We start from the raw sequence: 18,575 nt of genomic DNA on the forward strand, positions 1-18,575 counted from the left end.
ACAAAATATTATTGAGACTCATCGCTACAAAATCTATGTCACAGTGAGACGCTTGCAATGAAAGTGAATGGGGCCAGTTTTTGGAGGGTTTAAATGCAGAAATGTTTAGCTTATAATTTTATAAATGTATCTATAAGAATTCTTCTGTTAATTTTCTTGTGTGTTATTTAGCTGTAAAGTTGTTGTTTTTTTACGGTCATTTTAGGGATTACATCATTGTCATCATTTATGTTGTATAATACACATCTTGTATAACACAGAATTGTCCCATATTTAAGCAATCAAAATTGCGCAACATATTGAATCTATACGGGATGCCGTTTGTAGCGTATTTTGCTCTCATTTCACACATCCATGTCTGAAACACAGACATCTTTTGTGTGAGTTGTGTGAGATATCAGCTTTAGCAGCATCCTGGGGAAAGATCAAGTAAGATCAATGACAATCAGCGCTCGTTTTCTGTCATTATTTTCCATTAAAAGTTGGAGAATGTGGTTAAAAATATAGCATTCGAGTGCATGATAGCTGTTTCCCACTATTGCGATTCCAAAATACCACGCACCTACTCATGACATGACATTGCATTTCATATGTGAGTGCTCATTCTGGGAGAGAGAGAAAGAGACATTGAGAAAAACTCCAGCACTTTTATACAAAAGTTCAGTATGTTTAGTTAAAAAGCTTAATGTGATTTTCTTACATTTCCCTTGTGATAAACACTACACTGCCACAACTATGACACTGATCTAAGGAGAAATAGCCTACACTATTTCAAGTAAAGTGTTTTCTCTACCAGAAAAACCCATTATAAAACATGGTTGCTTAAGACATTACTAAGACTTTTACTATTTTTCACACATAAGTCAAATACTATTTACAAACTAATGAGCCCAATATTAAATGGAAAGCATGTTTTGTTCAGTGTTAAAAACAGGGTTGTCCTGTATTTGGATGGTAGAAATTTTGCAACCCTAGTCAACGAATTTGTAAAATTGGATATAAATTTGCACAGGTTAGTAGGTGACACTAAAATCATGTTAAAATGCATATTGTTTGTCTTGTGGCTATACTTTTAAAGCAAAGATGAGTCAAGTTGAAATATGTGATACTTAACATTATGGCACAAATGCTGTCAATCGAGCTCAACTTGTTTTGGACCTAGAATATACCTTTAAAAATGTTCTCATTTGAAAAGGGGGAAAAGAGTCAAATAAAATAATACATTTTCACAAGTGATCTAAATTTTTGGACCCCACTGTCTATTTGCACTCACATTGATAAACACCAACGTGTGGCATCTTTGCATGTAATTGGTAAGCATTCATTGCAAAAAGGTAGAAATAGGTTATTTCATGGTTATTTGCGGTAATTTCTGAGGATGCAAAAGGGAAATATTGAGCTATGAATGTCATCAAAATGTGCATGCTAAATGTCTTACTACAAATCTCTTTGCAGGCTGCAATCTTTAAAATTATGCCCTAAAAAAAAAATAATGGGACAGTTCTTCATAGGGCTAAAAATACAGCATGGAAAATAAATAATCAGCCACACAGCAAGCATTGCAGAATTAATTCCTCAGTATGAAAGAAAAGAGTTGATTTGCTCTTAAAGGTTACAACACTATTCCCATTATTGCTAAACAGCTAAAAACAAGGTGCTTTTAAATGTCTTAATTTGGTCTATTGCTCAAATTAGCTTGATTATCAGTGCAGGATGCATTAGTGCAGCAACATGACTTTTCCTGCCCTTCATCACTTTTTAACCAGTAACACCTGGGTGTAATTCTGCTTGTTGGCGAGGAGCCAAACTATTCATTATCCTGACTAGATGAATGGAGTTTATAAAGCATTGTGCTGCATCCACACTGTAGTTTGCCACTGATCTGTTAAATTCATAGAAACAATACACTGCTAATAAACTATTTATTGGTGACTGTGATTTTGCCAAGTAGGACATGTTCCTGAATGCAACATCTGTGTTGGTACCAATATTCTCTTTCTTAGGCCTTAACCCCAGCCCTACTCCCTTGTGCGGCACTAGGGGTGGACTACCAGGGCTTACCGTATGTTTTGAGTAAAGCTTCAAATTGTGTTCGTGAGGCCAGCAGGGGGTGCTCACCTTGCGGTTTGTGTGGGTCATAACACCCCAGTATACTAACGGGGATACTAAACTGTTAATAGACACTGTCCTTCGGATGAGATATTAAACCGAGGTCCTGACACTATGTAGTCATTAAAAATCCCAGGGCACTTGGGATTAACCCAAGTAGGGGTTTAACCCTGGTGACCTGGCCAAATTCCCCCCATTTGCCCTTCTCAATCATTAATTCATTTGCCCTCTCCATTAATTGGCTGTATCAGTCTACGCTCTCCTCTCCACCAATAGATGGGGTGTGGTGAGCAAAGCCACACTATGGCTGCCGTCGCATCATCCAGGTGGATGCTGCACAATGGTGGTAGTTGAGAAGAGTCCCCTGTTCACTGTCTAAAATGCTTTGAGTATAGTGTCAGAAAAGCACTATTTAAATGGAACGTTAATTCTCTCAACATTAAAATGTTTTCAATGGTGTCAAAAGTGCCAGTATTTTGGTATCAAGTCGATACTAAAATATAATGTACAGCATATTAACATAGCATCATTTAAATAAGTAATGATAACGATCTTTCTACAATTTCGGTAACACTAAATACAGACTCAGTTCTGTACCCACACACTTGTCTTGTGGCTTCTGTTCAGCACTAATGTATATTTGTGTGCATGGAAGCAGAGTGCTTGTGACTTGCATTTGTGGCTGTTTGTGAATGGTTAAAATCCCTTGGTGAGATTTTTGAAAATGTGTTGAGTTGGTCCATCCAGATGCAGCCATTTATGTAAATGAAACCTCACAGATGTAAAAAAATATTTTATTATAAAGTGAATTATATACCAATATTTCTTAAAAGTTTGACCCTGTATGTATCCACAGAGGGATATTATCTTGAATAATCTCCTGCTCACCACCAGAGGACTCCCTCGCCCGAATACTAGTAGCATTCGGAACTACAATTCCCAGCATGCCTACCTGGACTGATTATGCTCACACCTGTTCCCTATTCCAAGGACTATTTAAGCACCAAGCATACAAGGCTCAGAGCAAAATCTTGTTCTGCCATGGCTAATATTTCTGAGCATTTATACTGTTTATATTGCCTGCCTGTGTTGGACTCCTGCCTGTTTACCTGTCATTCTGATTCTCTGCTGCCTGCCTTTTGATCACGTCTGGATTGTCTGGATTTATACTTTGATTGTTTGCTGCCTGCCCTGAACCTTGCCTGTTTATGACCACAACTTTCATCTGTCTACGCTGCTCTATTGCTGAAGATTTAACCCTGCCTGTCTGTTTATGATTTGCACCTTTTTTAATAAAACTGCACATTTTAATCCCAGTTCTTTGGAGTCTGTGCTACAGAATACTTCGCCAGCTACTGATCCAGTGGTGCTCCTTCAAATGTCTACAGAGGTATCCCCTCAAGCAAATGTGTCTCACCCAGCTGACTGCGTTAATGGAGGAATTATTAAAGACCTTACAAAATCTCCACATTCCTGCATCGGGCCATCCACCGGACTAGGCTGGGGTGCCTGCGGTAAATAACCCTCCTTCTCTGAACACCTTCACTGCCAACCCGAGACTTGCTTTTCTGGAAAAGTTTGATGGATCATCATCTAAGTACAAGGGATTTTTGATGCAGTGTTAAATGTTTGTGAAACAACAACCCAACACTATATCCCTCTGATGACAGTTACATCTCTTTTGTTTGTTCCTTACTATCTGGAAGTATACATCTTTCTGTATTAAAGTTTCTGTCACTATAACTGTTTTGAAGAACATAATCACCACTTAAGCTATGATTGATTCAGGTGCTGCAGGCAATTTTATTGATGAGGATTTAGCCAAAAGGTTTGAGATACCACTAATTCCTTGTGAATCTCCTTTGGCAGTGGCAGCATTAGATGGATGCCCTATGGGGACCGGCCACGTAATTAGACAACATCAGACATCACTCTCCAAGTAGGTACGATTCACACAGAAAGGACATGCCTCTTTATCATTCATTCGCCACACAACCCTGTAATACTTGGATTACTGTGGCTTTAACAACACAATCCTCAAATTTCTTTGCGAGAACGAAAAATTTGGAGTATGACAACCTCGTCGAAGCCTTTAGTGAGGCCAAAGCGTCACAACACCCTCCTCACAGTCCAGGTGACTGTGCCATTGAACTGTTGCCTGGCACTGCACCGCCACGAGGAATTTTCCATTGTCTGAGCCCGAGGCTGAAGCTATGAAAAATTACATTGAGGAGGACCTGTCAAAGGGTTTCATCCGACCATCCACCTCACCTGCAGTGGCTGGGTTCTTCTTTGTGGGCAAGAAGGATGGTGGGCTCTGCCCTTGCATCAATTTCCACACTCTCAATGACATAACGGTAAAGTTCCATTATCCATTACCACTGGTTGCCGCAGCACTTGAACAGTTACGAACTGTAAGATACTTCACCAAGCTCGACCTTCGCAGTGGATATATTCACATACGCAACGGGGAGGGGGACAAATGGAAAACCGCATTCTCCACCAGTAGTGGACACTACGAATATCTGGTCATGCCCTTTGGATTGGCTAATAGTCCTTCAGTGTTCCAGTCATTCATAAATGATGTGTTCAGAGATATGTTGAACCAGTGCGTAATTGTATACATTGACGATATTCTCATATACTCAAACTCCCTGGAAGAACACATCACACATGTCAGAGCAGTCCTTCAATGTCTAATCCACCACTAACTCGAAGCGAAAGCCCAAAAATTTGAATTCCATCAGACCTCTGTGTCATTCCTAGGCTACATCATCAGCGCAGAAGGGGTTGCCATGGACGACAGCAAGGTACAAGCCTCAACCCATATCTGTGAAGGAGTTGCAGTGCTTCCTGGGGTTCGCCAACTTCTACAGGCGGTTTATCAGGAATTTCAGTACATTCACCGCTCCACTGAAATCAATGTTAAAGTGAGGGGGCACCAGACTGTGCTGGTCTACAACAGCCCAAGAACTTGAAGTTCCGTTTCACCTCTGCCCCATACTGTACCATCCTAACCCCAATACCCCATTCGTAGTTGAATAGGTGCCTCCAACAAGGGAATCATAGATATACTTTCACAACAACATGGTACGCCTCTGAAACTCTATCCTTGTGCTTATTACTCTAGAAAACTATCTCCTGCGGAGCGAAACTAAGACGTGGGCAACTGATTTTATTGATTAGTTGTCGCAGCCCTACTTAAGAGAAAATATCTTTAAATAACTGTGGATTTTTTTCTTCTTTTATGCTTGAACTAATAGATCCTCATAAAATGTTTTTGATATCTATGCAATTTGGTTCTCAAGCAATACTTTGTTGAAGCACCTCAATACTTTGTTGAAGCACCTTTGGCACCAATTACAGCCTCAAGGCTTTTTGTGTATGATGCTACAAGCTTGGCACAAGTATTTTTGGGCAGTTTCTCCCATTCTTCTTTGCAAGACCTCTCAAGCTCCATCAGGTTGGATGGGGAGTGTCAGTGCACAGCCATTTTCAGATCTCTCCAGAGATGATCAATCGGGTTCAAGTCTGGGCTCTGGCTGGGCCACTCAAGGACATTCCCGTAGCCACTCCTTTGTTATCTTGGCTGTAGGCTTTCATAAACAATGTCTCTGTACATTGCTACATTCATCTTTCCCTCGGTCCTGACCAGTTTCTGCCACTGAAAAACATCCCTGCAGCATGATGTTGCCACCACCATGCTTGACTGTAGGGATGTTATTGGCCAGGTGATGAGCAGTGCCTGGTTTCCTCCAGACATGACGCTTGCCATTCAGACCAAAGTTTTCAATCTTTGCTTCATCAGACCAGAGAATTTTGTTTCTCATGGTCTGAGAGTCCTTCAGTTGCCTTTTGGCAAACTCCAGATGGGCTGTTGTGTGCCTTTTAATGAGGAGTGGCTTCTGTCTGGCCACTCTACCATACAGGCCTGATTGGTGGAGTGCGACAGAGACGGTTGTTCTACTGAAAGTTTCTCCTCTCTCCACAGATAACTGCTGGAGCTCTGTCAGAGTGACCATTGGGTTCTTGGTCACCTTCCTGACTATAAAGCCTTTCTCCCCCGATCACTCATTTTGGCCGGGCGACCAGCTCTAGGAAGAGTCCTGGTGGTTCCAAACTTCTTCCATTTACAGATGATGGAGGCCACTGTGCTCATTGGGACCTTCAATGCTGCAGAAATTTTTCTGTACCCTTCCCCAGATCTGTGCCTCAATACAATCCTGTCTCGGAGGTCTACAGACACTTCCTTGGACTTCATGGCTTGGTTTGTGCTCTGACATGCACTGTTAACTGAGGGATTTTATATAGACAAGCTGTGTGCCTTTCCAAATCATGCCCAATCAACTGAATTTACCACAGGTGGACTCCAATCAAGTTGTAGAAACATCTCAAGGATGATCGGTGGAAACAGGATGCACCTGAGCTCAATGTTGAGTGTCATGGCAAAGGTTATGAATACTTATGTATATGTGATATTGTTTTTCTTTTTTTTTCTTTTTAATAAATTTGCAACAATTTCAAACAAACTTCTTTCACGTTGTCATTATGGGGTATTGTTTGTAGAATTTTGAGGAAAATAATTAATTTAATCCATTTTGGAATAAGGCTGTAACATAACAAAATGTGTAAAAATGTAAACGCTGTGAATACTTTCCGGATTCACTGTACATATGCTTGTCACATAATTATTTATTTTTCAGTTGGGCAGAAATATTATTTCTATTCTGGTGTCCCCATTGCCCTCTGTTGGGCTGAGTTTTAATTCCACTCAATCCCTAATGGATCATCAAACAATTAATAGTAATTTTTATAGTATACATTTTAAAAGTCAAGGATAGGAACTGTTTTGCATATGTCTTGATAGTAATAATAAGTTTAAACTTAACTTAAGTTTTGTGCGCATATAATTGTGAATTCAGTACTGTAAATGGAACCAAATCCTTATACCCTTTATGATTTTTTTTTTTTAAATCACATTTTAATAAAATACAGGAATTAAAAATGTGTTTTTTATCTGATCAATTAATTAATAAAAAAAAATATTCAAAGAATAATCGAATATCAAAATATTTGTCAGTTGCAGGCCTACTCTGAAGTCTTTTTCTAACTTTTTTGTTTAGATAACTGTCTTTCAAGTAAATGTATCTTGTTTTAAAAATGTTACATTGGATAGTAGATATTTTTTATTGGAAAAAAATACAACCTTTTCTCCTTTACCACAGCCAGAGTACATTGGGAACATGGTATTAACATTCATCTCAGGTGATCGGATCACAAGTTGGGTCAGATGAGACACATTACAGTTTATACCTGCTTTCAAAATGCATCTCAAATGGTTCTCCAGTGACAACTTGTGATATTATTTTTTCAATCGGACAGTTACTTTTCATTTAAAAGCAGGCATAACCTGCAAATTTAAATACCTTGATTTAGCACAATGGATGGTTAATGGTAGAGTAGGAGGTTCTTTACTGTTATTCAAGACACATCAGGAAAAATAATTAAGTACACTTCAAATGTGATGTGTTTATATGCATTTCTGACTACATCTGAATGTTGCAGACTAATCTTACAGTGAAATTGGAAAGCGCAGATTGACTTTCCTTTAGCTAAAATCGGTCTATGCTTACCAAAATTCAAAACACTGCCCCAAGTGGCCAAAACTGTAACTGTTGATGGAGATATGGGCACATGTGAGGTCCATTTTAGCAGATGTATTGTCCACAGAAGCGAGTTGTGAAATAAGTTGTTTCAGCTGTACAGGCAGTAATACTGTGAAGAGGAATGCATGTTTTATAAACTGTACCCGCAACAAAACCACAAACCTAAACCTAACCATCAGTGGTTAAAAATGCAAATTCTGAATCTCGCTCATCACTGATTATTTGAACATGATAACTTCCTGGTTTCAATATGGGATCTGAACTGGGGTCTACCACACTGCTGACACAACACAATTCTGGTTATGCTACAGGGGAAGTTAAACATTCTGGAGCTGATGCAGAAACGTCTGATAGGAGACGTCTGCTTGGCAGTAAGGTGGCATAACATGGCCAATCCTAGGGTACCAGAACTCTTGGAAACAACGTAGTGACTTTCCGTGTGATCATGTTGAATGTTGTCTGTCCAGTGGTCTTTTAACATTTGCATTGGCTCATTTTGCATTTATAAACTTGAGTAAGGCATGTGACCCATAACAAGTGCTCAATGGCTAAGTTTAACTTGAATTATGAGGATACAATATGCTACTTTCATTTCAACAAGAGTTTTCTCTAACAACTAATTAAACCCCTCTAAGTATATATATATATATATATATATATATATATATATATATATATATATATATATATATATATATATATATATATATATATATATATAGAGATATATATAAATATCCTGTGCAGTTGAGTTGCCAAAGCAGGCAGGATTTTCTGCTCATTACTGTATAAAACAGGTCTATTGTCTGGCAAGAGACATCTGCTGGGAACAGATTGGCTGCAGCCAGCATTCCAATTTTCAGGGATTTTTGCTATTCAGTGTACCTTTAAGTGTGGGCTTAAAAGAGTTTCAGCATGTGTGAGAGAGCTTGTAAATGACATGTGGGAGTGCTCAGATTAAGATCTTAAACATATAAAAAAAAAAAAAAGTGAGAGAGTGGCAAACTGGCACCTATATCAAGACTAGTATGTGCTGATTGGCTGATGCTGTTACAATCTCCTTTGACCCCGGGCAACGGCCAGCACAAGTCTGATAAAGAGCTTCCTGGATGGCAGAATAATGCAGCACTATGTTAACGGCACACTGTATCCAGTATCTGAATGAACCTTTTCATAAGTATTGTCTAAAATTCTCTGCTGTGCCACCTGGATTGAGTTATTTTTGTATGTGATACTGCTCAGTCTTAGCGGCCGAGTCCCACAGGGGGGCAGACGTGTAGATGAATTTCTTGATTTCTTGTCAAAAAAAATAAATAAATAAAAAAAATATATATATATATATATATATATACTGTATATAATATAATAAACATGAACAAATGGTTTATGTCTGCTGCACATTTTTGTATTATTTATTTAGTTTTTATAGCTGTAAAAAACAAATGAACACATAATATCAGCAGTCTGGTTTTCCTATGCACTGTTTGAGATCTCAGACATGTGTGTGTGTGTGTGTGTGTGTGTGTGGGAGAGACAAGCACTAATGTAAATAAGACTTGGCTGCTTGCATCGGATAATCGTGCTGGATTGGCAAGTTTTTACTGTGAGTATACTAGTTAATAGTTGAAACTGTTATCGTGGTGCTTTTGTGACAGTTTGGCTGTCTGTTTCAGAAAACAAATATATTATATGCCTGAAAAGACTGTTGGAGTTGCTGTCTGTGTGAATAAAAACCACATCTGCATCTAATAGCAGACGTGCCTGCGTACATGGAAAGATTGTGTTTAGATATGATGGCTGTGCATATACAAGCTGTGAACTGTTATTGTGGTACTTTGGTGACAATTTGGTTGTTGTTACATAAAATAAACATATTATGTGCTTGACCAGCGTATCCTGTATCGATGCGAAAGCCGATTTGAATCTGGCAGCTTGTAACGTTACTGGCTGTTATAGAAACACACATGTGTGATGCTACTCCGTGGGGCCCAGTTATTAACCGTCACATATGTGTGACATTATGTATGAAAGGGTTAAGATGCCGATCCCAACACTTTGAACCAAGAGGAAATGAATATACTGCTTTGATGCCCATCTGCTAGGCTGGACCCCCAGCCAAGCAAATTTCCCAGTGGCTGCTATCATATCAGCTACTGTGCTTTTAATTTGAGCAATATGGGCTAATTAATAACATACTGACTGCAGTGCAGCCTCCCAGAACACAGATATGTTAACATCTAATAATAATAACCAGGCCTTGGTCTTGGCTGTCAGGTTATAATAATCAGTGTTTTCATATTTTCTGTTGTTGCAGTTTGAAACACTGACAATTTCAGCACATAACTGATTTAAGATCATGCTATGATTAGACTTCAGGGATGTGCAAAACAACATTCCATCAAAATCAACTAGTCAGTGGGTTATCTGAAAGACAAGTCGAACAATCAGTCTAATGATGCATTCCAGACTCTGAAAAACAAGTCAGAACTCAGAATGTAAATTTGTAAATTATGTAATTATGTGAAAAGAAAGAAATCACTAAACAGCTGAAATACACCACTGTTTGCGTCAAGAATTCTGTTGGAACAGTCTGACTCCTCATTATCCAGCCTATTACAAGACCACATGCCAAATAAACAAATAAATGGACATGACACATTGATTTGCAATGAAATTATTTGATTTGATTTGATTAGCTTACTATTTATAATTTACTAATGGTAAATTATTTTAATGGCATCCCTATTGGTCATGCCTCCACATGTAGCCATTAAAAAAGCTATGGATTCCACAATGGTGTATCGACTTCATTAAAATACAAAAAATGACAAAGGGCTTAAGGCTTTGGTTCAATTTAAATGACTGGATTCATGATTCTATACTCTAACAAAACTTTGAACGAAGCCTGAATCATGAAAAGTTCAATTTGAATTTATTATTATTATCAATTTCAGTACAAATGCAAAACAGCTCCTTTCATTACTTGTACAACTTTGTAGAACAAAAATGAATCGGTTACCTAACGTAACCTCGGTTCTCTCTAGATGAGGGAACGAGTATTGCGTAAACTAGCTTACGCTACGGGAAAGATTCATCTTTTCTGAGATATTGAAGCCAAAAAATTATCCTTAATTTTGTATCATTTGTCAGCACAGTGCAGCAACTGCAGACCTTGAGCGGGCTAGCTAGCGAGCTCATTGGTTGCTCTGCGGCAACTGCTGCAGCCTATAGACGAACTTGGGCGAACTCGCGTCCAATGAGAGGCGTCCGCGCACTTACTGCATCAAAGCCCAAGCATCCACTGCATGAGCCCCGGGGGTGGGGGGACCTGGGGGAGCCCTTGTGAGTGGGGAAATAATATTTGGCCGGCAAGAGTGCGGGCCAGTGTGTGTGTAATACATAAGCACATAGTGGGAAGGGAACGACAGAGCGGCGGTGCCGGTCTGTGTGGAATGAGTCCCATCAGTGCAGCTCACCAGGGGAGCTGTAGCGTATAAACCGCTAGTAGTTTTGCCTGCAGGGCGGGCACTTCCAGATTGTAAAATCTGACAAAGGTGGAAGGGGAAGCCCAGCCAGCTGCCACACATATGTCGTGAATGGAAATCCCGCTGGACCATGCCCACGATGAGGCCATGCCTCTAGTGGAGTGAGCCCTAATGCCCAACGGGCATGGCAGGTCTTTTGACGCGTATGCTGCAGCAATAGCATCCACTATCCATCTAGACAGTGTCTGTTTCGAGGCGCGAGACCTTTGGTGCGCCCTCGAGCAAACGAAAAGCTGCTCAGAGCGTCTGAAAGAGGCGGGCGCGCAGTATACAATCTCAGTGCTCTGACTGGGCAAAGGAGATTGGCGTCGCGTTCAGCTATCGGATGCTGGCAGCGCCGATAGGAAATGACCTGTGCTCTGAAAGGAGTACCGATCACCTTGGGAACATAGCCGTGTCTAGGCTTTAAAATTACCTTGGAGTCACTTGGTCCAAACTCAAGACACGCAGCGCTGACAGACAGCGCGTGAAGGTCTCCCACACGTTTGACTGATGACAGGGCATTCAGAAAAACGGTTTTGAGTGAAAGGTATTTCAAATCCACGGATTGAAGCGGTTCGAAAGGAGGGGCTTTCATAGTTTCGAGAACTATAGAAAGATCCCAGATAGGAACCGATGGGGGGCGCGGGGGGTTCATCCTTCTAGCTCCCTTGAGGAAGCGGATGACCAGCTCGTTTTTTCCCAGTGACTGGCCATGCAGGGGTTCAGCGAACGCCGCGACGGCCGCCACATACACTTTGAGCGTGGATGGGGATCTGCCCTTATCCAGCAGCTCTTGTAAAAACACGAGCAGCGACGACACCCCACATGTCCGTGGGTCCAGGTCTCTGTCGGTGCACCATTTTGAAAACACAGACCATTTTGACGCATAGAGTGTTCTCGTGGAAGGGGCTCTAGCGCGATGGTGTTTATTACCCCTTCTGGCAGAGCGACGGGTAGTCGTTGATCACCCACGCATGCAGCGCCCAGCGCTCTGGGTGGGGATACCAGATCGTGCCGCGAGCTTGAGAGAGGAGATCTGCTCTCACTGGGATGGGCCACGGCGCTGTCAGTGACAGCTGCGTAAGCTCCGGGAACCATGTCTGATTCTCCCAACGCGGGGCTATGAGGAGCACCGAGTGGCGCATTTCCCTGATCCTCTGCATTACCTGTGGCAATAGCGAGACGGGAGGGAAGGTGTAAAGCAGGCGGTTGGGCCAGTCCTGGGCCAGCGCGTCCTCGCTTTTCAAGAAAAATATTGGGCAGTGAGAGTTCTCTTCTGACGCAAAGAGGTCTATCTCTGCTCTGCCGAATATGCGCCATAACTTCTGGACTGTTTGAGCATGCAGGGACCATTCCCCTGGAGGAATATTGTCTCTGGACAGTCTGTCTGGGCCGTCGTTCAGGTGGCCTGGCACGTGCGTCGCCCTCAGCGGCGCAGGTGGCACTGGGACCAACTCAGTATGCGTTTAGGTCAGATGGAAGAGGTTCCTGGATCTGACACCGCCCTGACGGTTTAAGTAGGATACCACAGATCTGTTGTCCGAGCGGACCAGGACGTGGTGACCCTGAATGACTGGGAGAAAGCGCTGGCGCGTGCTCGACCACTATCATTTCCAGACAATTTATGTGAAGGAGCTTTTCCTGAACAGACCATAGGCCAAAAACCGGAGAGCCCTCGCAGACCGCGCCCCAACCCGTGTTGGGCGGCGTCTGTCGAAATGACTTTCGGCGAGATACAGCTCCCATTGTCACTCCCGCTGATACCATTCGGCCACTGTCCAGGGCTGCAGAGCTGAAATACAGGTCTGAGTCACCTTGATCGGCTGGCGGCCTGTGGCCCAAGCCCGGCGAGACGCGCAGGTGTTTAGCCAATGCTGAAGCGGGCGATGCACAGTAAACCCAGCTGAAGTACTGCTGCGGCTGAGGCCATGTAACCTAGCACTCTCTGAAATTTTTTCAGAGGCGTGAGGCTGTTCATCTGAAAGGACGCTGGCTAGTCAGCTGAACACGGCGCGCAGCTGTGTAGATAAGCGAGCCGTCATAGCCACGGAGTCTAGTTCTATTCCAAGGAAGGAAATTTCCTGACTGGGCTGTAGTGAGCTCTTGGTCCAATTGACTGCAAGACCCAAACTGTTCAGATGGCTGAGGAGAACTGTTCTGTGAGACAGAAGCTCCGTATGTGACTGTGCCATAATCAGCCAGTCGTCCAAATAGTTCAGAATTCGCAAGCCCTGACTCCGCAGGGGTGCGGCGCCGCGATCCATGCACTTCGTGAAAGTACGGGTGCTAAAGACAGGCCGAGCGGAAGGACGGTGTATTGATAAACCTGGCCGTCGAGGCGAATCTCAAGAATGGCCTGTGACGGGGATTTATCTGAATCTGAAAGTATGCATTTTTCAGATCGAGAGAAATAAACCAGTCCCCCTGGCGCATATGCGTGAGGAGTTTCCTGATTGTAAGCATTTTGAACGGTCTTTTTGCAAGCACCTTGTTCAAACCCCTGAGATCTAATATTGCTCTGAGGCCGCCGTCTTTCTTGGGAACAAGAAAATAATGGCTGTAAAACCCAGACTAGCTCAGCGAAGGCGGCACTTTCTCTATGGCCCTTTTGCACAGAAGGTTTGCTATTTCTGAACGAAGCATGCAGGCTGCTTCCGTGTTCACAATAGTTTCGAGCCGCGCTCTGAAGCGGGGAGGGCGGTGATCGAACTGTAGCAAATAGCCCTGTTTTATTGTGCTTAACACCCATTTGGATATCCCTGGGATAGCTTCCCACGCTTTGAAGCGTAACGCTAGAGAGTGAATGGCCAAATCGCCCTGATTGCCGCACACAGCGCACTGAACAGAATGTGTGAGTGCGCTTACTGTGCTTATGCATGACTGCTCGCAGACAGCAGGGACCGGCTGTTCTGTGAGTGACTTCCCGATTGAGGTGAATGGGGAAAGAGTCACATCTGTTAAGTGATGCGCGAGCATAGTCACGAGCACGGGACTTACATACAGAGAAGTGTTTGCTGGCCGTGTGACAGAGCGGGCAGAGAATGGGCGCAGCGCACGTATTGCGTGGCGCGTTTATTGACTCTAACACTTGAGCGGTTTGTGTTCGCTTTATGTGAGTGGGCTCTGATCGGGACACGGGAAGTGTAATGCTTGTGTGTAGAGGTGAACACTGGATTGTGGGCACATTTTCTACACATAAGGCTGGTCGTGTGACAGAGCGGCCAGAGAAGGGCGCCTGCACGGATTACGTGGGGCGTTTATTGACTCTAACACTCGAGCGGGCTGTGTCCGCTTTATGTGAGTGGGCTCTGATAGGAACACGGGAAGTGTAATGCTTGTGTGTAGGGGTGAACACTGGATTGTGGGCACATTTTCTACACATAAGGCATGTTTGCTCTTTACAAGATTTCTTTGGGCGCCGTGAAAGCGGCGTTTGAGTGCTGAGCAAGCGGGCAGTATCACCGGCTTGTTGGCTGCTGAATCCACCACTGTAGTAGCCTGAGAGAGGGGGACTGACAGGGGCGAAGCTTTGACGGTGGTCGGCGGCGGACTGAGCGTCGTTTTCAACAAGGCTAGGAGGACTCGGTTGCTCAGGTTTCAGCGCAACCTTAGACCGAGGCCGGGCGGCGGTCTGCGGCGGCTGTCTGAGCGTGATCGAGGCGGCCGCCCTGTCGACGCTGAGAAGTCTGACCTTGTTGAGCTGGGCGCTGTGAAGAGGCTCGTGCAGGAGGCTGGTCACGTGGGCGGCCTGCAGAGGAGCTAGCGCGACGCGGCAGGAAGAGGTTCATGGCTTGGGTGGCTTTCTGGACTTCTGAAAAGCGGTCAACAATGCCACTCACCGCGGAGCCGAAGAGACCGGTCGGAGAGAGCGGTGCGTTGAGGAACGTGGAGCGCTCTGCTTCTCCCATGTCGGCTAGCGTTAGCCACAGGTGTCTCTCGGTCACAGTCAGCGAGGCCATGCACTTCCCTAGAGCTTGGGCTGCAGCTTTGGTGGCGCGAAGGGCGAGGTCCGTCGCGCTTCTTAGATCTGCAACAGCCTCTGGGTGCCTGCCTTTCTCATCCCACTCCCGAAGACGGTCCGCTTGGAGGATCTGTAAGACGGCCATGGAGTGCAGAGCAGATGCGGCTTGGCCGGGCGGCGGAATAGGCGCGGCCAACATAGGCGGAAGTCGCTCTGCAGGCCTTAGACGGGAGCACTGGCTTAGACCGCCATCTCGCGGAGGGCGGGCAAAGGTGTGCTGCTACCGAATCCTCGACTGGGGGATGGAGGAGTAGCCCTTCTCGGTGGCGCCGTCCACCGAGCGAGAGGAGTGGAGGCGTGGGAACGGATCCTGGCCGAGAAAGCGCGTTCCACGACTTTGCAAGCTCAGTGTGGAGTTCCGGCAGGAAGGGGGCGGCCGGGCCGCGGGTGTTGCGCGGCGGCGGCTCTGAAGAAAGCAGCCGTCGAGTCTGTTGGGAGCCTGCTCAGGGGCGGTGACCACTTTCGAGCCCGAGGCGGTCGGCGGCCTGTGTGAGGAGGCGTGTTAGTTCCCCTCGACTCTGGCGCGGGTCCTGCTGGATTCCTGGGCGAGGAGGAGGCGTGGGAGCCTGACCACTCCTCGCTGTCCGAAGCCATGATGGAACAGCCCTTATCCTCCGCCTCGTCCTCGAGATGGCAGCAGTCGCGGCCGCTGGGCGGCAAATGCGCGTCCGGGGCGGGGAGGGTGAGAGCGATGCTCGAGGGAGAGGCTCCGGCGAGGCAGTCGCTTCTATCACCGGTTCTGGCAGCCTTTGGGAGTGGCGCTTTTTCCTGCGCGGCGGCTTTGGTTCTGAGTGCTTCGAGTCGAGCCCGCAGGGTCGACATCGGAAGCTCCTCGCAGAGGTCGCATCCGCCTTCAGCGAGGGCGAGTTCTGCATGCCCCAGTCCCAGGCAGAGAGCGCAGATGATGTGGCGGTCTCCGGCACTGAGAGGGGCGCGGCATGAAGCGCAAGTGGTGCGAGGCATCTTAAAAACGACGCTCGTTACTCTTTTGTGAAGTTCGTTAAGAACTAGCTTGCTCTAAAAAAGGATCCGTCGCCGTATGGCGTAGCTCGCAGGATGGCTGAAGGTGGTGGAGACGGCCGGCTTCTTCAAGCGCTGTCCAAGCTTGCTAGATGCCCCTCGAACGGCGACACGGCTTCCAGTTCAGAGATGCGAAGAGCTTCGCTGAAGAGATGAAAATCAGGGTTCCAGCCTACGAACTACGCTTATATGCACTCTAGCCACGCCCATTTTGGCGGGCTTTGATGCAGTAAGCGCGCGGACGCCTCTCATTGGACGCGAGTTCGCCCAAGTTCATCTATAGGCTGCAGCAGTTGCCGCAGAGCAACCAATGAACTCGCTATCTAGGCCGCTCAAGGTCTGCAGTTGCTGCACTGCGTTGACAAATGATACAAAATTAAGGATAATTTTTTGGCTTCAATATCTCAGAAAAGATTAATCTTTCCCGTAGCGTAAGCTAGCTTACGCAATACGAGAGAACCTCTCGTAAGAGAACTACTGTTCATTAAAGAGTAAAATGATCCATCAAGGACAAAAAATTAGCCCAGCAGAGGGCAATGGTGACCCCAGAATAGAAATATTAATAATTATGCCCATCTTAAAAATGAATAATGATGTTAGATAAATATGCTTGTACACTGTCAATGATTACATACATTTTAAGTATTTTAAATTAATATTGTAGGTTCTAAATTGGTATTGTCACTGATTAAATTTTCCTAAACTATTCTGAAATATGTGTGTTTATCCAGTAAAATCACATTTTCACTGAGCTGTAAAGTGACTTCACTGATGGAGCTTCTCCACATATATCCATCTATCAATTTGTTGTTGATAATTTCCATTATGATTTCCATTATCTATAATAATCTATTTTATCGATTAGTTGTTGCAGCCCTACACCTGTGATGTGTTCACAGGTGTAATATTCTCTATATAAGTATGCGAACGCAAATATGTATAAAAATTCAGGCTATGCAAGCTTTATTTCGCACATCAAAGTACTTGAAATGTGTCAGACCGCAATTCAGAAAGAAATGCAAGCAGTTTTTTTTCAACTACTGACATGGCTGAACAACAGTTTCTCACTTATAATCACTACCCGATAATTAGGGTTTCTCCACCAAAATCTCAATTCAACCACTGCTTAAAAGTAATGTCTGTTTGAACCAATCAGTTCCCGATGAAACAGATGATACCAAAAACTCTCATATAAAAAACAATCATCGGAGGAACAGCAATAACATTGCCACTCCCGAGGATGCCAATGTCAATGTTGCTATGGTGCTATGGCAACAGTGATTGCAGAACTGAGAAGTTTAACATCATTAAAAGAACAGAACAACAACAGGAACAGGAAAGGTTACATGAGGATTCAAAGAAAACAAATGGCCACTGTAAACTAAGGGAGTGCTGCAACTCAGGGGACTGCAAGACCTTGGATAGCTTGAGTTTCTCTGATCTGGAAAAATGACCTTCCTTAAAAAAACACGATCCAACAACACACAAGCCTGCCTGTGACACTGAAAAAAAGTGTGTTAATGCAGCCCCCAATGTGCCATTCCCAGGTGGTTTAGTGCTTCCCAAGTTGTCTAGTGGCAAATGGGACTGATTCATGTTCACAGTACACTTAGTGATCAATAAGGGACATCTGTCTTTCAATCAATCAATCAATCAATCAATCAATCAATCAATCAATCAATCAACAGACAGTGGTGGTGGTACTCACTCTGTGGGCACTGCTCGCTGGTACAGTTAAGGGACTGTAAATCCAGGCCCTGGCACTCCTTGCCTCTAGTGCCGGGCATAGGCTGGGTACACTCCCTACTCCTCCACATATTGCAGTCTGCTCCACATGGTGACCACTTACTCCATTCGCTCCAACCTCCATCCACTAAACATAAACACATGTAGAAATACAGACAGAGGACTTAAAATTAGCAAACAATCACATCTTATGGCAGGAGCATGTATGAAACATGTACATAAGTATGCAAACACAGACAGAAATACTTGGCCAATGTATTGCAATAATACTATTGTCCTATGTCCTATTGTACATACTTATCATTCCTGCATTGCAATGGCGGTAACACAACTAAGTATATATTGGGAGTGATTGAGTTACTTTGTTGTGCCATTTCTGTGCCATTATTATGAACATGTAAACTTTAACAAACTAAGTTTTCTTCAAACTCTCACTCTGCCATGATAGCGGTTGACCTGCAAGAGAAACCTGACTGTAGAATATGA

At 44.1% G+C, this 18,575-nt stretch overlaps 1 protein-coding gene across 1 annotated transcript in view; it reads right to left on the reverse strand.

Annotated features, from left to right (window-relative positions):
• LOC127663293 (netrin receptor UNC5A-like) overlaps nt 1–18,575 on the reverse strand; it is a 347,540-nt gene that overhangs the window by 76,702 nt on the left and 252,263 nt on the right. The window contains exon 6 of the mRNA XM_052154807.1: nt 18,052–18,216. Within this exon, the coding sequence (XP_052010767.1) occupies nt 18,052–18,216 (165 nt within the window). The remainder of the gene's footprint in view (nt 1–18,051; nt 18,217–18,575) is intronic.

The sequence above is a fragment of the Xyrauchen texanus genome, chromosome 23, assembly GCF_025860055.1.
Source record: "Xyrauchen texanus isolate HMW12.3.18 chromosome 23, RBS_HiC_50CHRs, whole genome shotgun sequence".
Classification (NCBI taxonomy): domain Eukaryota; kingdom Metazoa; phylum Chordata; class Actinopteri; order Cypriniformes; family Catostomidae; genus Xyrauchen; species Xyrauchen texanus.